Raw genomic sequence first — 23,347 nt, 5'->3', positions numbered from 1 at the left:
TGAAGGGAAAGGCACAAAGTTTGTATCAGCAAACGTGGGAAGGGTGGGTGTGATGTAAAGCAGCTAGATGAGCCACATCAGCTGCCCTGCATGTCACAGCTCCAGCCCTTCTGCCTGCCAAGTGGTTGGCAATGCAGGCTGGTGTTTCAGCTAACCCAGATTTTGTGCACCCTTGTTCTCTCACTTCTGCTGTTTAGAGGTGGTTTGGCTGATACTCGATCACCAAGTATTCTGCAGAGATCAGAAATTTCATCTGTCATTAGAGGGAGTTCTGGATAGTCAGAATATCTAATGATTGGAATGCTTATGAATAGGATGTTGTAATCTTAAGTGCTAAAGCACAGCTCTTGAGTAAATGGGATTTTCATATTTCCACTGATTTTGATGTAGCTAGGAAAATTTCCACAGCAAAGGATAGGTATTTTTAAATCTCATCCAGAGTCTTTAAAAGTGAATCTTTGGTCAGAGAGGTATTACTTGAAGTTCTGAAAGCCATCCAGGCATTTTTGATACAGACTTTTTGTTAAGATCAGTGGCAGCAGGTTCACTGCTTGACCTTGAAAATCTCAGCACCAGAAGGTGCTCATCAACTTTTGGGCCAATAATCTGAGCACAGGAAATGGAGGGAAAGGTCATCCACCTGTCTCTATATTCATTCATTTAGTGAGAAAACACAGTTCAGTACTTCTTTTCAGGATATTTCTGTTTGCTTTAAAAGCCCACAGGAAGAGCAGGAGTCAGCCTTGAAGGGTTTTGTGTTTTTTTTCTGAAATACAGCACTCTGTTTAATCAAAGACTAGAGGTTGTACCTGCAAGTGATGTTTTTATACTCTTTGTTTAGAGACTAATAAAGACTAACAAAGCCTAATATACTCCCACTATCATTTTGACTAATGACTGCTAATTTCTGTAGCTAACGTTCTGCTGTATTACATGAATGGTTGTAAAAAATGGCCCTGCATCGTTTGTTCTGCTCACCCTAAAATTTATTATTTTGCATGCAGACATTTACTGTTCTGTTCTATACAATCAGGAGCAGCTCCTCAGCCCAGATTTTGTTTGTCTTTATTAAATCAGAAGAGCTGACCTCTGTCATCCCCAGGTTTAGTCCTCAAATTGCCCACTGTCCAAGTGCTGCCTGAGGTAAATCCTCTAAAAGAATGAGTAAGAGGCTCTCAGAGAATTAATTCATGGTCCAGTTACTTTTACAAAAAGTGAAGGATTTTCCATTGATTCTGCAGCTTCTCATTTCAGGACTTAGGCATGAGACATTTAAGATCTTGAGAAAGCTCAGGGGAGATCAGAGGATGCTAATGCAGTGGATAGACTTAGATCAGATGGTAAATATGCTAACTAGGGGAATGTGCAAAGAATAGAGAATCAAATCCATTTAACCTACTGGCTCGTGGCTTCCCCCTAAAGCTTTTAACCTTTGTCTGCTACACTTGGCTGCTTTCCCTTAGAAATTTTAATTGCTGGAAGAGACATGCACACACTCTGCTCCACGTGTGCAGATTCAGTCTGGCTCAGTACCATTGCTGAGTGGAGTACAGGAATGTACAGATGTATCTGGTGCCTGCTCATAAACAGGGCTGTGGCCAAGCAGAAGGTTAAACACAAGGTGGAACACTTGCTGTCTGAGAAGTGATTGTTCATGACACACAAAATGCTTCATTGCATCTTTTGTTTGAAGATTTCCAGGTAATTTGGAAAAGAGTTTAAACAACACACAGTCAGGTTCAGCTGGGAGGTTTTCAAAACATACAATTAGCATCATTGACTCAACACACACTGTTACAGTCAGGGGTGCTGGCTGAATTTCTTGAAAATGTTCACTGATTTAAACCTTCATTTTTGAAAGCATTGGTTTTTTCAAACTATCTTTGGGTTTCAAGACCTGTATATAAAACTTAATTATTTTTCAAATAAATGCTAGAGTGAAGTGAGAACTGGTGAAAAGTTAAAATAGTTTTATCAGGCACTGTGAATAATCTGCACACCCAAAAACCAAGTCTCTGTTTGTTCTTCACTGTAGCTCAGTGTGCCAATTGCTCTCCACTTCTTTTCATGGGGAGCAACAGAATGAGAAATTTTTCTTCATACATGTTTTGTCTCCCTATGTAAAGTGCAGCTGGTCTCCAGGCTTTCTTCCTTTGTTTTTCTCTTGAATCTATCTCTGTCTGTTGCTCGTGTTATTGCAGCCGTGAAGGCCAGTGGCTGTAAAAAGGGAGGGAGAGACAGCATTTTTCATCTGGAGCAAAAGTAAGCAAGTTGTTAGGCACTTAAATTCTTTTTCAGCTCTGAAATGTCTACAGTACAACAGAAAATTGAATTTTCATTTCCAGCGTTATCTTTTGAAGATTTTTCTCTTAGTTGCCCTTGAGGGTCAAGCTTTGTGGATCACTTGTAGAGTGCATTTATAACAAATGAGAACTCTGTGTGGTTGAACAGTACAATGTGTGGTTGTTTTCTCACAGGCACTGCTGCTGACCTTCAGCTTTGATGAGAGTAACAATCAACTGGTGGCTAACTGAGACCAGCATCCTCGGGTGCCTGGGGCAGGGATTTTGAGTCCCAAAGAACTTCCTGTGTGGGGGAGCCTTCCAAGTACTGTATCATTATGGCATGTAAACAGTTTCTTTAACTTTTCATCCTGGTTAGTTTTTTTCACTGTACTAACTGATTATGATCACCTTGTTAGCACTGATGGAAGTGATTTTCCTACTGAGATTTTAGTCATGATTTCTCCCAGCAAGGAGTGGTGCAAATCTTTAACATAGCTGCTAATATTAAACAGCCCAGGACATCACTCTCTGGTGTTTTCAGTGGGGGGATGAGAAACATCTGTCTTGAATGTTACAAGGAAAAAAATACCTCAGCATGCAGTTTCATGTGTGAATCTGTGGTGTTCAGCAAGATGGAATGTGAACTCTTGGGGAAGATCATATCATTCTCCAAAATGAGGGGAAAAGGGCAAAATAGCTATCATAGGAGTGTGAGTCGTGGCTTTCTAAAACCTAATGTATTCCATTTTTCTGTTGGCCTTTGTTTTATCTTGATGTTTTTGGGGGATGGGGGGGGAGGAAAAATAAGAAATAACTTCATGCCAGAGTGTGATTGAATTAAGACTGTCATTCATGTTGCAAGACGTTATGAAAATATCCTGGAGAGCCTAAAATAGTCCAGAGAGAGACATAGCATAGCCATGTATATGGCTTCAAAGCTCTGGTAAAAGTCAGTGGGGTCACTTGTTTTGATTTCACTGTGATCTACAGTGATGTTAAAGCCTTGAAAATGCAGTGATAAGTGCTCAGTTAGAACTGGGTGAGCCCCCACTTCTCCTGGGAATGCCACTGTTCCTACCCGCCCCTGCTGACTAAGAAGAAAATTTTTAAAGCCAGGATTAAATTTACTTTTTATGCTTACTTTAACTGTCAGGAATTCTTCTGAAAAGACAGGCCTCATCTGAGAAAACCAAGATATTCCAGCAGAACTGTGCAGTGTGAGATCCCTCCAGAATCCACAGTGGAAAAAAAATTATCCTGGTGTTATTGGAGACATCAGCATGCCTTTTCTGCTGTGCTTGAAAAAAAAGAAGTCACCTGTGCCTTTAGGCAGGAGTATCTTCCAAAAACACACCCCTCCCATCCAGCAGAACTACCAGGCTTTGCTGGAGTCGTGCTTGAAGAACAAATGCTTGTTCACAGATGACACCTTCCCTGCTCACATCAGCTCCATTGGAACGGGAGCACTGCTAAAGAAACTGCCCCACAACTTACAGTGGAAGAGGCCACACGTAAGTGACTTTCAGTGAGTGCTGTGTGTAAGAGGATGATTACAGATGATAGCCAGCAAATAGTTTTAACATTGAACAGACTACTCTTAGACTTTAATTTAGGTGTACTTTAATGTCTCTGGGGATTACTTTTATTGCATCAGGTGTCATTTTGGAAGCTGGGGTACATGGAGTCTCATAATTGCCTTTGAAGCATTTGTTGCCCAAACTCATAACCAGCCTTGTTCAGTTTATATCCAGTAACACTTGGAGCAGGCAGGGAGAGGAGGAGAAGGAAGCAGGGAGAGTTGATTTCCTTGGAGCTCACAGCTACAGTGATCTCACTGTGATTCTGTGATGACAGATTAGATCCTTCTCCCCAGAATTCAAGATCATAACCTTTTAGAAGATTTCTGAGTTTCTAGACAGTTCTTAGCAATGACCCCTCTCTGCCATGGATCTCATACTGTTATGATGCTGGAGGCTGCTGCTTTCCCAGACAGGGCAGGTGTCTTATCCTCTTGTTGGGCTGGTTTTTTTTTTCCCTGCTTAGTCTATTGTACTTGGAATAATCTTTCCTCAGCTCTCAAGGCTGAGCTTCTGTCACAACCAGTGACAGAGTATCAGTCTGTTAGTTGGTTTTGGTTTTGAGGACTTTAATGTCTCTGGGGATTACTTTTATTGCATCAGGTGTCATTTTGGAAGCTGGGGTACATGGAGTCTCATAATTGCCTTTGAAGCATTTGTTGCCCAAACTCATAACCAGCCTTGTTCAGTTTATATCCAGTAACACTTGGAGCAGGCAGGGAGAGGAGGAGAAGGAAGCAGGGAGAGTTGATTTCCTTGGAGCTCACAGCTACAGTGATCTCACTGTGATTCTGTGATGACAGATTAGATCCTTCTCCCCAGAATTCAAGATCATAACCTTTTAGAAGATTTCTGAGTTTCTAGACAGTTCTTAGCAATGACCCCTCTCTGCCATGGATCTCATACTGTTATGATGCTGGAGGGCTGCTGCTTTCCCAGACAGGGCAGGTGCCTTATCCTCTTGTTGGACTGTTTTTTTTTTTTTCCCTGCTTAGTCTATTGTACTTGGAATAATCTTTCCTCAGCTCTCAAGGCTGAGCTTCTGTCACAACCAGTGACAGAGTATCAGTCTGTTAGTTGGTTTTGGTTTTGAGGCCTTTGTTTTTCTACTTGTGCTCACACTTCCAAGGCCTTTCCTGGCATTCCAGGTTTAAACTGAACATCACAACAAGAGACACCCAGGTGCAAGGGCTGCTCACAGAGCATGTTCTCATAACAAAAGGGAAGATAACAAGTGTGGGAGGCCAGGACAGGGGCCTGGCACAGTTAGATAAGGCTTGCTACTAGCAATGCCAGTTCTGCTCTTACTGAGCCACTGAGCAAAGTATTGACAATCAGATCCTACTGAAAGCAATGTACAGAATTGTGTGAGAATTTCAGAATTCCTTTGTCTGTAGGGAATTCTGCCAGGTAATACCAGATAGCATCTCCCTAAGTTATGCTAAGTTATTTTCTAGCTGTCATATTTTGTGAGATTTAAACAATTTCCCAGAAGGATCAAGTTTCTGAAAAAAAAAAAAAAAAAGATCAGCATGAGTCTTGGCCTCTACAAAGTTTTAAACAATTTCCCAGAAGGATCAAGTTTCTGGGAAAAAAAAAAAAAAAGGTCAGCATGAGTCCTGGCCTCTACAAAGCCCTTCAAGTGTCTCTCCATCCCTCACATATTGGAATGGACTTGAAATCTCCTCTGTATCTCAGTGGACTATTTTGCTGGTCTGCTGTGATTGTGAGGTGTCCTGTGTAGGTCCAGGAGCTGGACTTGATGATCCTGATGGGTCCCTTCCAACTCAACATATTCTGTGATTCTCTGAGTCTAAAACTGCCTTGTGAAGAAGGCTGCTGTTTGCTCTGGAGGCCAAACTTTCTGAGCAAAGACTCTCTGAGAATGGATGCTGTGCATCTCAGTTCCTGTGCTGCAGAGGAGATGCTGAGATTCTGCCATTCAGCCTGCAGGCTTGTAGCTTACTGCATCTATGAGTGATGGCCTGCAAACTGAACACCCAAACTCACCAAGGGCAGGGCTAATTACTGTGACTGCCTTCTGAGGGAAGCTGTTTCTTTGCTACTGCCTGCAGGGGAAGCCAGCAGTGTGAAACTTAGCTTGAGCAATTTCTGGGTCATTCAAGTAAAATATAATTTTGACACTTAGGTTATTAATTTAACCCCAGAGGCACTTGTGAAGGGAAAAAAAATCACCACATTATTTCTCTCTGTACAATTATTCACAGACATGTTCTTGTCACAGCAACAGGAATTCTGCAGCAGCCATCAGTCTGTAGCTCAATTGTCAGTCAAGCTGTGGAGATGTCAGCCAGGTTGGGTGAAAGTTTGATGCTCTGCCCTCATAACCTCTTTTGGCTGGCACTTGTGTGGAGGAGCAGGACTGGCACATTTGAAGAGTTACCTTCTCAGCATGGTGACCATGGAAAGCCATGGTGATGCATCAGAGCACCAGTGACTTTTGCTGGAGACCAAATTCAGCGTAGACCGAGCACAAATGTGTGTCCAGGCTGGTGTCAGGTTAGCCAGAGCACATAACAATAGATTTATACCTGAGCCAGAACAATGTCTGCTGGGACAAAGGACTCTCAGTATTTTAAAAGCTTTAACTTTCAAGCTAAACCAGCTCATGTTACTGGCTTAATTCTCTCCTCCTTTTTTTTTTTTCTTTCCTTTTCATTTTGTGCTTCCTAGGCTTTGCACAAGAGTCCTGTATTTTATGCTGCACACAGAAAGCAGCCTGATCTCTGCCAAGGATTGGTGGGTAAGGAAACTCCTTTGTATAACTATCTAAGTATTCTTAAGCAAGATAACATTTTGCATGGAAGTTTGAAGGTACAAAACTTGGCATGGAAATAGAAGGTATCCATCTCCTCTCTCCACTTGGCGTGGTGTGTATGAAGCAATCATTTACTGGCATAGGCTCAGTAAATAAGCTGGCAAGCTTCAAGGTGGGATTTGAGACATGAGAACTGTCTCTACGAGCTGAAATCCCCACTGTGTGTTGTTTCTGCCCATGCTAATAGGAAGTGTTCCTGTGCTCTCACTGATCTGTGGTGTTGCTGCTTGACAATTGAGCAGAGACCACAGAAGGGCTTTCTATTTGTACCTAATGCTCAGTGTGAGTGTGTTGTCTTCTCAGCCTTGCTGTTAGAAAAATAATTTTATGCCTGTGTTGTCTGAGCATCAGTCTATAATAAAAGACTGTATTGCCTTCTGAAAAACAGGTAGATGTGGGACTAAATTAGTTTTTAAGTGCTTTATGTCCTTAAAAACAAAGTTTGCTAAGTACAGTCTTGCATGTAAGATCCACTGGAAATTGGTTTATTTTCTGAAAAGCTAATGTTTTCAAAGAAAAATGAAGAAGTTTTTTTTAATAGTGTGCCTTCTTAGAGAACAGAAAAAAACCCCATGCAATGTCAGTAAAACACAGAATGTTTCCATTGACAGTTATTGCATGCTAAATTTCTTATTTAACCAAACAGTACCCAAATGGAAAGATCATGAGAGAGCAATTATAAACCAATCACGGTTTGGTTAAGTAAAGAACATGTCTGGATCATCTAATTTTGTGTGTATGATTTGTTATAATTGTAAAGACATCAGCACAACAGCTCTTCTGCTGGGATTGTGGTGGTGTTGCTGAACTTGGCTGAGAGCTCTCACTTTTCAGCCAACTGCATGTGTCCGTTTGTCTTGGCGCAGAGAACTGCTGGTTCCTGGCGGCCCTGGAAGCCCTGACATTCCACCAGGACATCTTGGCTGCAGTTGTGCCACAAAACCAGAGCTTTGAGAGGAAATACGCGGGCATTTTCCACTTCCGGGTACAGCTGCTCCCCCAGATTGCAGGAGGTCCTCAGATATCCTCTTCTGTGTTTTGTGTCACACCCTGAGATAATTTGTACGTGGTTCCCTTTGGCCAGGGGCAAGTGGCCAGAGGGTATCCCAGTCTGGAGAGGAGCCCATCACCCCTCCCACAAAGTAGCACAGGCAGTGAATCAGCTGCAAGCCACTGAGGAAACACCTCTGCTTGGCTGCTCTCTCCAGCTGTGTCCTACCCATATTTTAATGCAAACAAAACCCTTTTTCAAGAGTGGCAACAGTCAGCAGGACCTGAGCACATCAGCTCCAATCTTCTACCCCTTTGCCCACCTCTGTACAACTCTGCTACCTTGCAGTTAGGAATTCCTTCCCCATAAGCCCACCTGTGGCTAGTTTCCCTGCTTACTTGTTTTACACCTGATAGATGCTTTGTTTACTCCTCTGGCTGGGTGGGGCTGAGGAACTGGCTCTGTGGGTGAGTCAGCACGTCCCACTGACCCACAGCAGCTTGTTGTGTACCCACAGCTAGGCTATCTTGCCTTTCCTGTTGTTTCAAGGGGAGGTCCCTTCCAAGGGAAACATCAGCTCATTCCTTTCCCCTGACAGTTCTGGCACTTCGGGGAATGGATTGACGTGGTGGTTGATGATCTCCTGCCGGTGAATGAGGCCGGCGAGCTGCTCTTTGTGTCCTCAGTCTATAAGAACGTGTTTTGGGGAGCCCTTCTGGAAAAGGCATATGCTAAGTAAGTGACTCATTTCAAGTTATGCAAATAGTCTCTCTAAAATATGTTGGTTGGTGCCTACACAGTTTGTTCATGTTTATAAGTGCATCTCCTAGGCCTTGCTACATTTGGAGTGTAGTGGATGGCTCTCATCTGTCTATTATTACACAAAAGAGTTGCCATTGCTGTTATGTTATAACAGCTGTTATCAAACCAGGCCCTTGAGTTTAAATCCAAGGGTTTAGGTGAGAAAACAGCCCTATTGTCGGGGGTTATCTTCTGAATGTTATCATTGTTTGCAGTGTATTGGCTGAGGCTGATGCCTTCCTTGTAAATATCACAGAGGAGTGGAACACCATAGATAGACATTTTCAAATGTGAATGATTTCCAGAGCCTCCTTTTATGTGTTATCAGTGTGAGAAACCTCCAAGGATTTTCATTTTGGAGGTCTGCTGAAGCACTGCACTTTTTTTTGGCAGATGTTTTTGCTCTCAGGTCCTCGAAGCTGAGGCATGTCACAAGTCATATGGCATGGTGAGAGCAGTGGCTTCTCTCCAGGGTGTTTTGTCTACAGTGGTAGTGTCAGCACAAAGAAGAAAGCTGCAAGGCCTAACTGATGGAGTTTGTTAATATTTGGCTGAAATAATCTTTGCAGAGCAGGGGAGAATATTCTAGTTAACACTGAGAGAAAGATGACACAAAGGTGAGAATGTTCAGTTACTTTCATTTGGTGTTAGTGTTAGAATGAAAAGACTGGGCCAAATTGTGCTGGAGTGATAAAGAAAATCAGATTAGAGACTAAGCTCTCAGGACAGTGTCTCTCAAGGCACTATATTTTAGATACAGCACAGTGTCTGGTGATAAATTCAGGCAACATTCTGTAAGGCAGAGTTATCAAAGAGTCGTGATGGGCATGTTCTCATTAGAGTGCAGTGAGGGATGACAGCTAGTGAAGAGTCCCTTTCAGACTATGGCCAATCTTGGAGACAATTTTGTAGATTTTCCCCTTCCCAAATGCCAAAAATTCCCTTAAAATGAAACATGAGTTACAGCCTTCCTTTTTCTTTTTGCACACTTTTAAAAAATGTTTTCATTGGCAACCTATTCTCAACCTGTCATTTGTGATGATAACACAAAGAATATATTGGTTCTTTTTTTGCTAGACTCTATGGCTCCTATGAAGATCTGCAGATTGGGCAAGTTTCAGAAGCCTTGGTGGATTTTACAGGGGGTGTCAATACAAGGATCAAGCTTGCAGAAGCTCCTCCTGATCTGTGGAATATACTGACAAGAGCCACCTACAGCAGATCTCTCATGGGCTGTCAGACACACTTAGGGGTGAGGCTTGGAGTGACATCAAAAGGCTTTACAGCTAAAAACCTTTCCAGACCCGTTTCCCTCTGCTCAACTGGTCATTGTGACTGAAATGCATCAAAGCTGCCCTATGTGGCTTTCTGTAGAAGTCACATTCTTCATGTTAAACTTTGCTCATGGATTGATTCCCTCATGCTCTCAGCTCCCTGTTGTAATGTTGAGGAACTGGTTTATCTATCAAAGAAACTCTATTGAATAGAGATCTACTGCATTTTCCCATTTTTGTTAAATAAATTTTCCATTTTTACAGATGGTGCAGTGAGGTACAGACACATATGGAATAAAGTTATAGCTAAGGTAGAGACATGGATCATTCAGAGCATGAATTAAAGTCTTGGCTTCCAAGCTTTATGCTACCACCTCAGCTGTTGGGAAACTCTGCTTTTCTGAAAATCAAAACCTAACTTCCTGAACTTTCTTAAAGTGACATGGTCTCTAGCTGAAGACCCACTATTTAGGAAGGGCCATTAACAATCAACCTTCCAAGACCAAGCATACTGAAAACTCTGGCTCTTAGGAGGTCCCATTTATTTATTTTCAGTTCTCCTGTTACTTTGAAAGTCATTGCTTACACAAGTACAGGTCTCTGGTATTGGTATAAGTCTGCTGTATGAGTAAGGATAGAATAAAAGGTTTCTTTTCCTTCTGTTTCTTGTATACAGACAACAAAGGTCCTGAAGAATGGGCTTGTTGCTGGCCATGCCTATACAGTAACTGGTATTAGAAAGGTAAGCCCAGCTCAAATGTCCTGGGTCCAGGTTAATTTGGATATTAGCAATTTTTATTGCATTCACAGGTTCAAACATTGATCGAGCAACTATAATATCTCCTCCCTAAGAATACTCTTTTCTTAGTCTAAGGCTACAAGAGACTGTGAGCTTTGTTAAGATTCACATTTTAAGTGTGTCCATTTTAATTTGGAGGCCTCGATGTAAAGGACAATTGATATGGATCAGTGTATCTCTAAGGGTTGGAATGATTCATAGGGCTCTGCTGACACCATCACCTAGAAATGCATCTTAGCTGTTAAGAATGAAAGGACTGGCCTTTGGGGCTGCTGGGAGGATGTGCTGAAACTTGGGGATGTGCTTTTTACTTGGGGTAAGAAGCCTTTCTCTGAAGCCAGTGGAGAGGCCACAGAGAAGTAAGTATGTAAAGGCCAAAATATGAAAAATTGCAGATGGAAATGTGAGTCAGGGGTGTGGATAAAGGGAACTGACCTGTGGTCCTGTACAGACAGTGCAGGGGGACCCTACTAATCTGCAGAAGTACTGTTTGGAGTCCCGTTAGGATATCTGTCTAGAGGTAAGAGACTTGAAATAATATGTCCCAAAGAGCAGGAGCTTCTTCCTCCTGAACTGGTGGATGACTGTCTTGTCCAGCCTCAAGAGGAGGTTGACAAGGATGGCAAAGACTGTGTGGGGCTTTGGACATTTTGGTGAAAGCATGTTCAGTATCTGTAGCAAGAGATACTAGGAAGGGCAGAAGAGATGTGCTGGATGAGGCACATCTGTGTCTCCCGCAGGAGGAGTTTTTGTGTGGAGTTTTTCAACAATGTGTCTGTCAGTCTGGCTCCTCTGATGAGATGAAGAGCCAGGCAACCTTATGGGACTGACCAAGCATGTGGAAACAGTGTGAAGTCAGCTGTTCTGCTGTGTGCTGTCAGAAAAGCCTCTAATTGGCTTCTCCTTCCATCATGGCATCCCAGTTCAGGAAGCATTAATCTGGGTGGTCACCCATGGGGGCTGCATTGTGCTGTGCCATTGCACTGGGGTAGGACTTGGTTTTCACATGCATACAAAATGAGAAGCAGGTGTTGGAAAGGAAGAGGAATTTACAGTCAAGCCTTTAGATTAGGAATCTGTCATGTCTCTGGTTTCAGTTTAGAATGTAAGATGAAGCACCTTAATCTCTTTGTTGCTGGCATTTAGAGCTGCATGTTCAAAGATTTTTTATCATCATACTTTCTGGCATCTATGAGGACAAACAAAATTGTTGTTCATATCTGACATAGTACAATGATATTAACCAGATGAGAACTGCTGAGACCTTGGTAAGCACAATGTTACTGTTTTCTGCAGGTGACCTGTCAATATGGACCTGAAAACCTAGTGAGACTGAGAAATCCATGGGGAAAAATCGAGTGGAAAGGAGACTGGAGTGACAGGTGAGTTTACAAAAGGAAAGGTGTGACACTGAGCAGAGGAAAGGTTTCTTGGAGGAAAGATGCTGCCATCTTCAGGCATGAATTAATGTTGAGGGCAGCAGTAAGATGTGCTCACTTGCACAGACCTTCTGGTGTCAAAGCAATGACTCCATAGATTTATGTGTCTCCAACAGACAGTGCTGCTGTAGCTGGCCTCACTTCACACATGCAGCCTCAATCAGATCAGTTCTACTTCTCCTTTCACTAATGCCAGAGTAAATATAATATGAACATGAGATGCTGACCACCTTGCTGTGCTGTGGAGAGTGTGCAAAGGGACAGATAGCTGTGCAGGAGGCTCTAAACCCCCCCCATGTTTCAGGACACAGTTGTTGAGCATGGGAGGGCCCAGGAAAAATCTTCCACAGGCTGCAAGGTGTTAGAATTGGATAACTAGGAAGGAGTTCCCTGTCCTGGCTGCTCAGGTAAATACAGTTGGGCAAGAGATCAGGGGAGGTAGTGAGGTAAATGGACTCCATATTTGCATCTACCTGATTTTTTTTTTATTGGGACCCATGAAAGACAGTGGTTTGCATTCTAGACCATGGACAACTGTAAACTTGTGTCCTGCTCCTCTTTGAAGAGGAGCATGTTTCTTGCTTCCAAGCTTCACTTCATTCCCTGCACAGGCTGTTTGCTGAGGCTCAGGGCATAGAAAGGAGGGAAGAGCAGAGAGGTCATTGGGAATGTGAATGGCTTTCACCTTGTCTGCAGAGCAGTAACTTCTCTGATGCATGTCTGTCACATAATGACAACACACCAGCTGTTCTGTTGAAGAGCATAATGAGCAACATACTGCAGGCCTGCCTTTGAAATGACTCCCAGCTGCCTCTTGTGCTGTCCTAGTCATTCATTCATTATGCCAAACACTCTTCCTATTATGTCTCCTTTAACAGAAAATTAACCAACAAAGCGTGTCTAGAGTTTTATATTTTAAGTACTTGGAAGTTGTGTGTTCAAGTGAAGGGAGTGGTTGATGGAAATGGAACGTTTTTGGCTTCTAGTGCAGAAAACTGGACCCATTTAGCTACATCTCATGGGACCCAGGGTGGTCAAGGAGAGTCTCATGTGGCTAAAGGCATAGTGGGGATAAGCATGGAGATATGTAGAAACAGGGATTTGGCCTGTTTTTATAGAGGAAGGTTTTGTCCTCTGCCTTGAATTTGTGGCCACATTTGGTTAGTCACCTCATGTTTTTCCCCTTAGCTCTTACAAGTGGGAGCTGCTGAGCCCAAAGGAGAAGATTTTACTGAGGAAAAAGAAGGATGATGGAGAATTCTGGTAATGGCACAGTCTTGCTTCCCCCCTCTTTCCCAGTACCCCTGGGGCTGCACCTGGAGCTGGAGCAGCACATTGCCACTCAGGCCAAGGCAGAGGTGATGAGCTTTAGAGCAGCCCGTGCTCCTCTCAGCTTGATGCTGTGAGAAGCAGTGGCTGTGCTGACATGGAATGCACTGTTCTTCAGTGCAGCAGTGAGAGAGAAGGACATTGCTAGGTGTCCTAGGGCTGCTGGAGGTAAAGGGCAGCCCCAGGAGCTTTTACCCTGCTGCTTTTTTTTTTTTAATTTTATTTTTACCATAGCTTCGGGAAGCTCTTGTTTGCATGTTTGTCTGAGGTTTCTGCACAGCTTTTGCCACGAGGTGGCAATGTTGCCGCCCCTGTAATTTCACTACACTCCCTTCACTGGCAAGATTATTTTATTCTCTGTTTCTGCTATCCTTTGCTGAAGTTTTAGTCGTGCATTAGCTACTCCTAGATGCTGCTGTGGAAGCAGACGCTCTCTCCTTTACTGCCTAATAAAATATGAGCATTACCATATGTAACACAGAATGGTGTGGCTTCAAAGTTCCCCACTCCCTTTTCTTTCTGTTTTATGAGCCATATGGACTGAACTAAACTGCTGACAGGATGTCTCTTGGCACTCTTTTCCCAGGATGTCTCTGCGAGATTTTAAGATTCATTTTGTAGATCTGGTGATCTGTAAGTTAACTCCAGACCTGATGAGCCAGGAAGATGGGAAGAAGTGGATGTACTCCTTGAAGAGTGGGAGATGGGTTAAAGGAAGTACAGCAGGAGGAAGTCTGGGATTCTGTAATGGTGAGGGATGCCCTTTTGGATAACTCTGACTTTTGGATGTTCTGCTGACTCAGTTACCAGCTTCTTATAACCTTTAACATAAAATTGATAACAGAAACATGCACTTCTGTTTATGCCTCCACACAAACATCAGAAATAAGCAGCTGAAGGACTTTGACTGGCTTCTGCTATCACAGAAGATGCACTGCTTGCAAACATAGGGCAGTGGGCTGATTATAGCATGAAATAAGCTTTAGGATCCAAGGATCAATTGCCAGTACTGATCTGCTCTAGGGCATTAAACTTGTCTGTTAAAATTTGCCTCCTCAGCACCTCCAGGGAGTATGTTTTAAGTAAAGTGAATAAAATAGTCAGAGGCTCAGCTCTTCTGGAAGCAGAGCAGGTGGAGTCTGAAGTCAGCTAGCCTATACACCAGGGGTGAGAGAGGAATAGTGATACATTTATAAACAAAATGAGCTCTTAGCTTCATGTAAGCAGAAGTATAGTTCCTTGTTCATGGGTCTTTCTCCTGTCTTAGATAGTAGTTGCAATACTAAACTTGTAAACTGCACCTTAAAGTCCAATTCCTACGGGGTCTGGAGATCCAGACAACCTGTGACCTGTTCAGTCCAGTGCCAGGCATCATGTGGGAAGCTGGCAATCAATTTTGTGATGGAAAATGACATCAAAATGTTTTTCTTGTTTTACTTAGGCAACTTTTGGATGAACCCTCAGTACTGGCTGAATGTGTTGCCAGTTGAAGACAGTAAGAAAAGCCCAAGTACGTGCAATGTGGTTATATCCCTCATGCAGAAACACAGCACCAAACACCGGAACCGAGCCCCTCACCTTTTCATTGGATTTTTACTCTATAAGGTGCAAAAAATTGCTTTGCTTTTCTTGCTCTCACCAAACAGGAGAGCCTCCAGCCCCTGCAGATTGTAGTGCTCTGCAGGCCAAGAGTTATTGTTGTGTGCAGTGTGATCTCTGCTCTTTCCTCCTGCCTGTGCCTGGTCTCCTCACACATCAGGGCTAGGCTCCCTCAGGCTCTGTGCCCTGCTTGCTGCCTCTCCAGCATGCTGTGTGTCACCCTGCAGAGCAGTGAGAAGTGCCTTTTGCTTCAAAGTACACTGGGATTTATTTTGCTGCCTCTGAGGGTATGTGCAATCTCTGCAACATGGTCCCCTTACTTTGGGGTAGAAGAGCTCTGCCCTCAGGTTATTTCCAACCATGGCAAAGTCGTGCCTAAAAAGTGTTCCTAGTATGATGTGGCAGCTGCTCATGTGTGCATACTTCTAGCTCCCCATGTACCCAGAGGTGAGTGGATATCACTAGGAGTAAGAGTTTCCTACCTTCAATTCTCTGCTTATCTGAGTACCTTGAGGGCCACTCTTCTCCCCTGAACAGAGCCACAGGTCTTGTTGCTGCTGTAAGCTTGCACAGTTATGGAGAGGCAACTGTGGGGAAGGGGTTTTGGGTGGGGGGACTGAGGTTTCTGAAGGCAAAGACCCCGTATAGATGTTTGTAGCTGCTCTGCTTCCCAAGAATGACTTGGCTGTGTTTGGTGAGGCACAGAGGTCCTGACTGACAGATATTGTTTCTTTTCTTCCTGCAGGTGGGCCTACAGGTGAGTCCCTTGTCACCACTGCTGGCTGTTGTCTGGGGGACCTGGCTGACACAGCTCTAAAGACAATGCTGAATGTGGTGTGTGTTTGCCTTTGTTCCTTGGCTGACAGTGAGTGACAGTATTTGAGCTCAGTGAGGCACCACAGCAAGGCACTCCTAATGCAGAACCATCCTCTGACTCTACTGAAGAGCAGCCATATCAGGAGAGCTCATTGGCCTTGACAGTGGGCATTAGTTGTTCAACTTCTGTCCTGGGTCTTCAGAGGTATTAGAAGTAGCATCAACCTTTACCTGATGAGCACTTCAGCCCTGCTGCAGCTGTGGGATGGTGCCCCAATTCGTGGCTGTGGTGTGGGAGTCAGAGCTGCCTTTCTGCTGCCTTCCAGTCTTGGCATGAGGTGGGAAAAGAGCCCGTGCCCTATGCAAGTCAAAGATCTCCTAAGGAGCTCAGGTTCCTGGCTGAGCTGGTGGTACAGGTGTTTTTCCTCTTCTTCAGATCAGCTGCATTTCTAGCATTTTCTTTATCCAAGAGCCTTTGGGACCTGAGAAAGGGCCCTGGAACTTAAGTCCTGATTAAGTCTCAATTTTGGCCCTGACCTCAGAGGGCTACTTAAAACAGGGAAAGATTTAGCTCATACTGTCTTTAAAGGGCATATCTTCCACTCTGTTACTACTCAAATGAGATTACACCTCTTAAATGAGAACTTGGGCTGGCAAAGAGCTAGTTTGGGTATGTGGTATGGGCAGCACCATTGTGTTCCTACTTACTGTAGACCCAGTATGGTAACCATGAGGTAAGATGCCACTCCTTCCTGACTTAAGTATCTTGGGCACCATCAGGGTTACCTTCAAGGTAAATTTTTCTGGCAGAGGGGGTCTGAGTGTGGCCTTAGCACAGAGCTCTGCCACACCTGAGTGGGAATGGTGGCAGCCAGGACTTCAATTTCAGGTTTGTAGTGGTTGCCAAGATCAATATGGAGAGAAGGCAAGCTGAGAGCATCTGAGGTATTGGAACTGCTGTCAACAGAGTATTGACTGGAATATAAAAACTGAATTTAACATAAGGGGCATGAGGAGGAGTAACCCTGAACCCTTCATAAGAAAGATTGCCCTATTAGTAAGAAAAATACTGGCAAAGGAAGAGGAATAGCATCTCCCCATGAGGCTGCAGAGTAAAATGGCTAAATGTTTTGAGGAACAGCCAAGATCAGAAGGTGACGGTAGTTTTAGCTAGCAGGATTATTTATTGGGCTTGTGTACTGGGCACTCAGTGGCATTAAAATTAGTTTCATGTTGCCTGGATCAACACTTTATCCATCATCCTGTGGCAGAAAAGGGCCTGCAGAGCAAAGAGTGCCAGACAGATCAAGGACACTTGCATGAAGTCAGGATGAGGGCTTAGGTTGCTCATGCAGTATGCTCAGATCACAGGTGTTCTGAAAAATCCTCTGCTACCAGATTCCTTGTGCAAATGACAAGCTGGGGACAACGTACATGGTCCCTGTGGGAAAAGAGCTGCTCTGGCTAGTGAAGGGCAGTCTCTAGAGCAGTTCCTTCCTGCAGTCATTTTAGCCCATATGGCAAAGTCTTTTGCAGAAGCCACATTGACAGGAACAGCTTCTTGTCCCCAGTTCTTGCTGCTGTTCCTTACAAGTAGTGTAAGTTTTTTGTAAGTTGCAGGAAGCCCAGTCTTTTGCCATATTATTATTGGACAAGGATGCTGCATAGTGAGAACCACCATATCCTGAGAAGAGACTGAGCCCTTGGGCTGTGTTACCTGCTTGTGCTGTAAAACAGGGCTGACATGTGAAGGCAGGCTGGCTGTGCCCTGCCTGTGAATCCTCCACATGCCTTTGGTCCATGTGTTCAGCTGCAGCAGAACACAATTCTCTTACCTTTCTTCCCTGAGCAGTACCAGGAGAGCAACAGAAAGCTGCCCCCAGGTTTCTTCACCCGACATCAGCCTGTGAACAAGCACCAGGTTTTCCTTGATGAGCGGGAAGTGACTCACGACTTCCATCTGGAACCTTGTGTCTATGTGATTGTCCCATCCACCCTGGAGCCTCAGCAGGAGTCTGAGTTCATCCTGCGGGTCTTCTCCAGGAAGCACATTCTTCGGTGAGATGCTGCTCTGCCAGCCCCTAATACCCTGGGAAGGTCTGGTCTTTCTAGTCTAATGGGGCCAGAATAAAGACTTAACTCTGCAAAAAACATCACAGTCAGAGAAGGTGGCTCTGGGTTTCTCCTGCTGTAGGATTCTCAGAGGTTGAAGCACTGGTTTTGCCTTATCCTTTCAAAAAAGGCTGAGATAGGCCCACACAATCCTTGCAGCATGCACATGTTTGAGACTGTGAGAAGGATTAGAGTTCTTCAGCTTTTTAGCCCCTTTAGTTTGCCAGGAACTCCCTGCTGGCAATGCTACGATGGTTGCTTGTACAGAAATGGGTGCTTTGGATACTTTAAATGCCAGCAGCTTTTGGGGTCCTGTATGGACATGAGGCCTTGCCTTACTGCAGCTGTAACACCAGAGAATAAAACACACAGCAAGAGCAGGCTGGAGCCCCATCCAGGGAAGAGGAATGACACCTGTGGTGAGACAAACAACTCTGATCTGTCCTTAATGTGTCTGCTTTTTTACATCTCCAGGGAAATGGGCGGGAACACGAGCTTCACCCTCTCTAAGGTGAGGGGAGTGGGGGGTCTGTGGTTCAATCTACAGCTCTGAATGTTGGGCTTTTACTGTTGCTCTTCCCTAGAGGAGAGGCTGAGTGAGAATGTCAGTGCTTGTGTTGCAGCACTTGGAAGCACAGCTTGGGTTTACAGACAGAATCCTTTGGGGACAGATGCAATCAAATGTGGGGGACAGGCAAAACTTTAGACAGCTTAGTTGCCCTTTTTGCAAACATCTTTTAATGACACCATCTTGCTTGCTCTAAAGTCTTTCCTGTTCATGGCTTTTTGGAGACTCATGGTCCATTCTTGCACTTCTCCCCATCCCTTTCAGGCCTTAAACATTTTGAAGACATTATGGGACCTTAGCTCTACTATTCCCATGCAATGGCCTAAAGGTTATTTTCAAAAGAACTGATCTCGGTGGCAATGCATGCACATCTGCAGCTTGTGCTGGGAAATTTGTGGCATAGTCTGTTCCCCTGGCATAAACAGGGCCCTTCCTGCTTTTATCTCTTCTGTTGGGCTGTATAAAGGAGAACAGAGACCCTTCTCTCTTCTTGGCACAGAGTGAGCCCCATGCTTTGCACAGCTTGGGGTGAGAGGAAAGTTTCTCCCCACTAAATGTTATCTTAGTATTTCTCTCCAAGAAATAGCAGTTCTGTGATGTAGGGAGGTATCTTAGCAGCAGGCTGTATTAGTGAGGTAACACTGATTGCAGTGGTGGGCAGAGGGTGGAAGGTTCAGGGGGTGGAATGCCATGCTGGGAAAGCATCTTTAATAATTTGGTTGACAATATTTTTCTTCTGCAAGTTAATGATTTTTTTTTAATACCTTAAAGGAAATTGTTGATAGGTATGAAGGCAAGATTTGGGAGGATTTCTTCACAAAGCATTTTGAACAGGTAAGTGCTTGCCTGTGTAAACTCCTTCAGAACTGTTATGTAGCTCTGTGACAGTAAAAGCATGTGGAATTTCAAGGGAGGTCTGTGGATGTGTGGGGAGCAGAGAGGGGCTATGCAGAGGAGGCTGTACTCTGTGTACAGTGATGACTCCACACAGCAAATTTGCCTGTGAAGCTTAGCAATGTGATAGCACTGAGACAGGCACACTTCCCTGCACAACAGGGTGTCAGTGCCTGGAACTTAATGGGAATGTGACAGTATCAAGAGGCTCAAAAGGCATTAGGAAACTGATGGGCAGAAAGTCCATAAACAAATGCTAAAGGACTGAGCAGGGATGTACCCTCTAAGATCACTTTTCTAACAGGGAAACAGCAGAATGGACTACAGAAGCTAACCAGGCTCACATGCTCTCCTTAAACATTAATTCCTGTTGCCTGTGTTGGGGACAAAGCAATGGGTTGTGTGGCTCCATCCTATCCGTTGGGGCATTCTTATGTCCATTGGGGAAAGCTATCTATTAGAGAACACCCCTGAAATATTGAACTTTGTCTCACACATACTTCATCACAGTGGGATGGCAATTAACCTGCTTTGAGATGTGAAATAGATATTGGGTGTCCCATCATATTTTCCCCTAATTTTCCTAGTGAAATATGATCCTTGCTGTGGAAAATTCTTTTTAGTGATTTCTCTGGCCTGATTTGAGATGGAGCTGACCATCAGGGATCCCACTGACTGTGGGGACAGATGCAAATGTTTCACCTTTCAAAAAGGTCACTGCATTTATTTAGCATCATACCCTGTATTTGCCAAACACAATTTCACAAAAACAGATTTGCACTTTTAACAGGAATATTTTGAAGGAATCTGTTACTAAAAACAAGGAATGCTTTCACTTTTTGCCCCTTGTTTAAGATTTTGGGGTTGAGAATGGTGTGGCTTTGATGTGCTAGAAATTGCCACATACTGTGAGGAGTTGGTCCTTTGCTGTCAGGATGTCCAAGTACACACAGAGGCACCTACTGCCATTTCTGAAGGCTTTACCCTGGCATCTCTCAATGATCTGAAAGCAGGCTTTTATTTTTGAAGAGTGACATTTAAAAAAACCCTCCAAACAAACGATTGTCACAGCTTCTAAAAGATTTATAAACTTTTGTATGACAAGGGGGAGAGGGAGTCTCTGCTTTGAAAAGTTTGGGGAGAAGTATTCCAAAGTTTCAGGTTGGTTTTTTTGTTTGTTTGTAAATGATAAAAGGGGAATGTTTGAAGCAGATCTCTTGATAGTGTGCTTGATGGGACAGATGGCACCAGGCTGAAAGGCCTGCATCCTCACTCAGTGGAAATCTGCACTTCTGCACTGATCTGTGTGGAGCCCTGAGAACTTAGCCCAGAGCACACTGCAGCTCTTGCAGGCTCAGAATCTTGTCATATTCAAAGGGAGTCTTTTCTATTGATTTTCACTGTGGCTGGAGTGGGGCCAGAACAGAGAATGAAGATGGGGCATGCTGGGAAAACAAAAGAGGGAGAAAAGTGATTTAATACTTAGAAAAAAACCCCTAAAATTCTCTTCCATATCACAGAATCCTGAAATAAATGCTGTTCAGCTCCAGAGGATCTTGAATAATATATCTTGGAGAAGTAAGTGCTGAAAAATAATGTTTCTGTAAAATAAGTTCTCTCAGAGAAAAGCCTCAGCTCCTGAATCTATTTCTTGAATTCTGGGAAGAGAAACTGGCTTCAATCTGACTGAACTGACTCTTCTGATGACATGTTAGATTTCCAGAGCAAAAGGATTTGCTGGGGTGTGAATCAGTATGGCAGAAATGTTACAAGCAGAGCTAATCTAGTTTGAATTTCAACAACTGAAATAATGAGGGAGAAGAGGAAGCATGGATGCAGATTCTTAATTTGGCCTCCAAACCTGGCTTGACCTCAGCTTTGATTCTGAAACTGTATCTCATTTCAGCCTGTGCCACTGCCTCAGTCTCAGCAGCACCAAACTAGAAGATGTGGAAAGCCTGGTCTGTAGGAATTGGTGTGGTGGAGGAAGGTCTTGCCTTTACTTTCATGTGCTTGGTCCATGCTGCTGTTGCTGTTTACTGCTCCCTGCTGGGCATGCATAGGGCTGCCCCTTGCCTTGTTTCTGGGGGACAGGATGAGGTGCAGGTGGCCTCTGGAACCCATGCTTGTGAGAGCCAGGTGAGCCCTGAGCTTGTCCCTCTCAGGTGTGGCATCCATTCTGCTGAGGGCAGCCCAAAGCACTCCAAGGCTTATAATTTGGGCCTTGGTAACAAATAACACTACCTGGGCAGCAGTGAGGCATTGCAGTAGCTGTTCTCTCTGGACAATGACAATGAAATTACAGATATAATGACAAATTCAGATTTTTTTCCTGGTTTCTTCACTGGTAAAAATCAATATGCAACATAGAAAATGCTCCATCCAGCCATTACAGGCAACAAAAAAGATGATCAAAAGAGTGATGTGATGCCTTTTTCACTTAAACTGAATTTGATATTACTCTCTTTTCTACAAAAGTGGGCAAGGAGAGTTCTTCTCTCTTTGTAAACTCACCCACCAGGCACTGTCTTATCTGTGAGAAAACAATGTTGAACAGGGAGTCTTTACTTTTAATAAATTATTGATTTTAAGAATTATTTTCAAATCTTTACAGTACTTGGTTCATATTTACTAAACAGAGCTATGACAATATTAAAATTATTATGGCATCTGGACTTCCTGCAGAGAAGGGATTGGTGAGTTATGATTCTGTCCCTTGTTCAGTGGAAGGTGCAGACCAACAGTAATCATGATTTGCACTGAGATTAGAGCCTATTTCTGTTACTCTTCATGTAAGTTATACATGAACCAGGAATGCTAAGCTTTGAGGCAGCATCATGTTTTCAGCAGTGCCTGTACTTTTAATTATATTAACAGAGCTGGCAGTGTGTCTGTGAAAGAGAGGGAGAGAGAGAGATGCTTAGTACAAGGGTTTCAATTAATCTGCAGTGCTGTTCCCCAAAGCTCTTCAGGTCAAGTGACTTTGCTCAAGGTCATGCAGTAAATTCTGTTTGGGATTAGAGCTTTGGATGTCCTTTTCCTTCCATTTTCTCTAATAGCTGAAGATAGTGTACCATATTTCATTCTATATTACATGCCTGCAGGGAGCTCATATTGGATTTTCTGAGACTAGTAGAATCCATCCTGTTGCCTCATATTTTTATCATCATAAATGATACATCTTCTCAAGTGGGTGTAAAGTTTCACAAAGGCTTTGGGGCCTGAGCCCTCTCAAGTAAGGGAGAATTTTGTGAGAGTCCATTTTTCTGAGAGATGTCCAATGACTCCCCAAAACAATTTTTTTCCTCTCCAGATTTCCAGAGTTTTCGCCTGAATTTCAGTCTGGATTCCTGCCAGGGTATCTTGGCACTCCTGGATGTATCCTTGTCATGAGTGATACTTCTGACTCATATAATACCTTACCAGAGCATTTTTTCTTAGGCCAGACTGGGTGTTACTGTGATTTCTTTACCACCAGGACATGGCCCTACTTATTGAACTTCTCACCCTCCATAATAACAGTTCAGCTGTGACAGAATGGAGCTGGTTTGGGAAAGGGTTGATTCCTGCTGCTTCTAAAATCAGCAGCCAGGTTTCCTTTGACTTTAGTGGGAGGAGGATCGAGTCTATAAATAGGCACATGGGCTAAGAAATCATTATCCTCATATGATAATTGCATGGATGTTAAGAGTGGCTGCAAGTTTTTGGGTTGTTTGGGTTTTTTTGTTTGGCTTTTTTTTTTCATTTTTTAAATATATGTATATATATGTAAAATATATGTAATGGGTGCTTTCTAATATTTAAGATGTTCTGACCTTAATGCTCCCACTTAGCTGAATGCCACTGGCACACTGAGTATCCAGGAATTCAGAGTCCTGTGGAAGAGGCTGCTTTTCTATTTGGTATGACAGTAATTTCAAAATCTCCCTGCTCACAATCCCTTTGGTGTCACCTGTTGGGTTTTGGGTGGTTTGGTTTGTTTAAAAGTACTCCCTCACCCCACAGGAAGTTTTCCAGAAGAGAG

The 23,347-nt window shown here is 43.6% G+C and overlaps 1 protein-coding gene across 1 annotated transcript; it reads left to right on the top strand.

The window, feature by feature from the left end:
* The first annotated feature begins 3,565 nt into the window (after positions 1–3,565).
* Positions 3,566–23,231, top strand: CAPN14 (calpain 14). Its single transcript, XM_039717074.1, has 17 exons — positions 3,566–3,796; positions 6,557–6,626; positions 7,568–7,686; positions 8,291–8,427; positions 9,571–9,745; positions 10,444–10,509; positions 11,863–11,948; positions 13,194–13,268; positions 13,921–14,084; positions 14,776–14,939; positions 15,679–15,690; positions 17,602–17,807; positions 18,336–18,372; positions 19,201–19,263; positions 20,844–20,901; positions 22,637–22,701; positions 23,157–23,231. Exons 1-17 carry the CDS (start codon positions 3,566–3,568, stop codon positions 23,229–23,231), a joined length of 1,803 nt encoding a protein of 600 aa, XP_039573008.1.
* The last annotated feature ends 116 nt before the right edge of the window (positions 23,232–23,347 follow it).

The sequence above is a fragment of the Passer montanus genome, unplaced genomic scaffold, assembly GCF_014805655.1.
Source record: "Passer montanus isolate IOZ18808 unplaced genomic scaffold, ASM1480565v1 scaffold37, whole genome shotgun sequence".
NCBI lineage: Eukaryota > Metazoa > Chordata > Aves > Passeriformes > Passeridae > Passer > Passer montanus.
Note: the sequence above shows the minus strand (reverse complement) of the source record. Positions and strands in the feature narration are given on the sequence as shown.